Genomic DNA, 2,731 nt, shown 5'->3' with positions numbered 1-2,731 from the left:
GCTCTTGGGTCTGCAACATAAGAAACCTGAAAGAGTAAATTTGGACTTAATTTGATATTTTTCTGATATGTAATCAATATGCTAAAAAGACTGATCTTTGTCTATTCAACATGTCTATTTCAAATTATGTTTGAAATAAAATACCAATGTTTATTTAATTCCTTTCATATTTTTGGGACTGTGAAACTGTGGGTCTGCAGTACAATGATAATAATAATCTCTAAATTGTATGCAGCGTTTAAATCTTACGAGTAAACAAAAAAAAAATATGAAACGATGGGAGACTTATAAGTTTGTGCTGATTTAAATTTTGCCAGAAGATTTCAAAATCTTTGATTACAAAAGTTTTAAAGAAATTATAAATAAAAGTCCATCATCAGTGTCCGTTTAAAATGTTTATTCACAGGCTGATCTTAAAATATTTAGGTTTATTGACTAAATACGTGCTTCGCGTTTTTACACAGCGCATGTATGTCCTAGCTGCATTATCCCATTAGTCCACATGGGGTCACAAGTGGCAAATTTATAAAAACCTGCCATCCTACCCATAAATTCTCTCATTCGATTTCTACATGGTGTCTTTTGTCTTCTGCGTGAAGAAACATCTAGAACTACGACTACAATTTGCACAACTTTGTGACGTCTAGAGAAACCTACCGGGCTTTTAATCACGTAATGAGACGCAGCTTGTGGTGCTAAATTAATACTCTCTTTTTCCCGTCAAAAAAGGCACTGCTTACTTATCTGAGCTTATGTTACGATATGAATATGTTAGTCATTTGTTTCAAATCATCCTAAATAATATAAATAATTTAAAACAAAAAAATATGAAAACGCAGCGCAGGTGTGACGTCACAGGTTATTAACATACTGGGCAGTATTTATTGAATGAATGAGCCGTTCATCCTCACTCTGTTCCTGTGACTTTGAGGATTTTTGTTCTCGGTGTATCTACTGTGCCTACACGCTTGGTAAGTGGCTTTTTTTCAATTTTATTTTGTGGCGATTCTGTGTGTAGAATTTTCTTCTTTTAAAATAGTCTTTCAAGTTTTGAAAAAGAACTTGGTCCTTAATTAGCTTTTTTTTTTTTCTTTTTTTTTACAATTCTGTCTGGTATTGTGACGGAAGCTATGTCAAATAAGTAGCCTCTTAAGTCCGGTGTGTTGAGCTCTTAGATTGTCAAACTTTGGTTGTTAACCAGGGTGCAGCTTTACTTGGAGGTGTTCTAATTTAATTACTAAAATGATGACTGTGTTCTGTTTAGTGCTTTTGCAATCATGTCTGACAAACCTGACATCACTGAGGTTACAACCTTTGACAAAACCAAGCTGAAGAAGACTGAGACGCAAGAGAAGAACACACTGCCAACTAAAGAGAGTAAGTTTTACTCAAAGTAACTTTAATGCATGCATTTTGGTTCTGAGGTTAACTCTAACACTTTACTCTGTTCCAGCCATTGAACAGGAGAAGTCGGAGTCATCATGAAGACCAGTCTCCCATGTGTTGCACATTCCACAAGAGTTGCTGACTTGAACCACTTCACAGCTGCATTTTGTCTTCCTGCACTTGCTAATCCATAGCAATGTCTACAAATTCCACCAAATGTAAAGAAATTGACTTCACCTTAGCAAGGGATCAGCCCCTTGAATCCCTGTTGTGGAATGATTGCATGCTGGACTTGCACTTCATGATCATTGTTAGCCGTTTTTTTTGGCCAATTTTGAATGCTCACTAAGCAAAGTGTGTCTTGTAAACCTTTGCATGCACAAGTTTCAATATGTAAAATAAAACAAACTTAAATAAATGTGGTGTACAGGTTTGTTTGCTTGGCAATCTCCCAAACTGGATTTCAATGAAAATCCAGATGTGTAAACTTTCTACAGGCTGCCAATTTTGTAGTGATTTACAAATCAACTTAAAGCATGAGAAATCTGCTGCTATTAAAGGTCACATTAAACATTTTGGGGTTTTCAAAAGCCAAACCTGACTGCTCAGTGGGTAGGATTGAAAATTTTCTGCAATACTGTGTGGAAGGGTAAAGTCTGTACTTAATTTCTATGGTGAGGTTTCTTTTATAACAAGCCTTGTGACCTTCTCAAATTCAAACCACCTACTGGCTTGACTATTACTGGAAACCTAAAATTTACTCTGAATTTTTCACTATGCATTTAAGTGAAAATTGCTCTAGGGTTAAATTAAACTGTAGACATGTAACCAAAGATGTTCTTGGGTCCTTAACTGGCATTCATCGGATCTACCACTGAAGGCTGTGAAAACACTACTTTGCCTCATTTTCCATACTGAAGAATCAATACATAAGGAAATTGCATCATGCTCTTTGTGTATTCACTAACAGCTGTGTAAGAATATGCTCTAAGAAAATGGAACGTAGGTCAATTTTAATCTGGGAAAATAACATTTATCTGTAAAACTGGAATAATGTATAGTTAACACAGGAACATCATGCTGCTTAAGTGTAGTTTGGTCAGACAATGATACCTCTATCCAACAATTTAATTTGTTGATTAATGACTTCATTGGTACACAAGTCAATCATCGTGTTTATGCCAATGTTGCATGTGCAACGCTGCATCCAATGATCATGTATGCTAACACCAATGCAACAAAATGCAAATGACTCTGAAACAGCGCGATGCATTGATTGAGATGAAATTGGCAGTGTGTGCCAAGATTCCATCTGCTGTCATTCAAACAAGCACACTGTGCAGCT

At 35.8% G+C, this 2,731-nt stretch overlaps 1 protein-coding gene across 1 annotated transcript; it reads left to right on the top strand.

The window, feature by feature from the left end:
* Positions 1–558: 558 nt before the first annotated feature.
* LOC122839930 (thymosin beta-12-like) lies at positions 559–1,804 on the top strand. Its single transcript, XM_044131960.1, has 3 exons — positions 559–971; positions 1,265–1,377; positions 1,454–1,804. The coding sequence occupies exons 2-3, from the start codon at positions 1,278–1,280 to the stop codon at positions 1,483–1,485; spliced, it is 132 nt and encodes a 43-aa protein (XP_043987895.1). The 5' UTR covers positions 559–971; positions 1,265–1,277; the 3' UTR covers positions 1,486–1,804.
* The last annotated feature ends 927 nt before the right edge of the window (positions 1,805–2,731 follow it).

This window comes from Gambusia affinis, linkage group LG11 (assembly GCF_019740435.1).
Source record: "Gambusia affinis linkage group LG11, SWU_Gaff_1.0, whole genome shotgun sequence".
NCBI classification, from domain to species: Eukaryota; Metazoa; Chordata; class Actinopteri; order Cyprinodontiformes; family Poeciliidae; genus Gambusia; species Gambusia affinis.
This window is presented reverse-complemented; position numbering and strand designations above follow the sequence as displayed.

Excerpts from the sequence above, each read along its gene's own strand:
- LOC122839930 (XM_044131960.1), top strand. The coding sequence starts at position 1,278 with ATGTCTGACAAACCTGACATCACTGAGGTTACAACCTTTGACAAAACC. Across the intron at positions 1,378-1,453 it reads CACACTGCCAACTAAAGAGA|CCATTGAACAGGAGAAGTCG; the intron begins GTAAGTTTTACT and ends ACTCTGTTCCAG.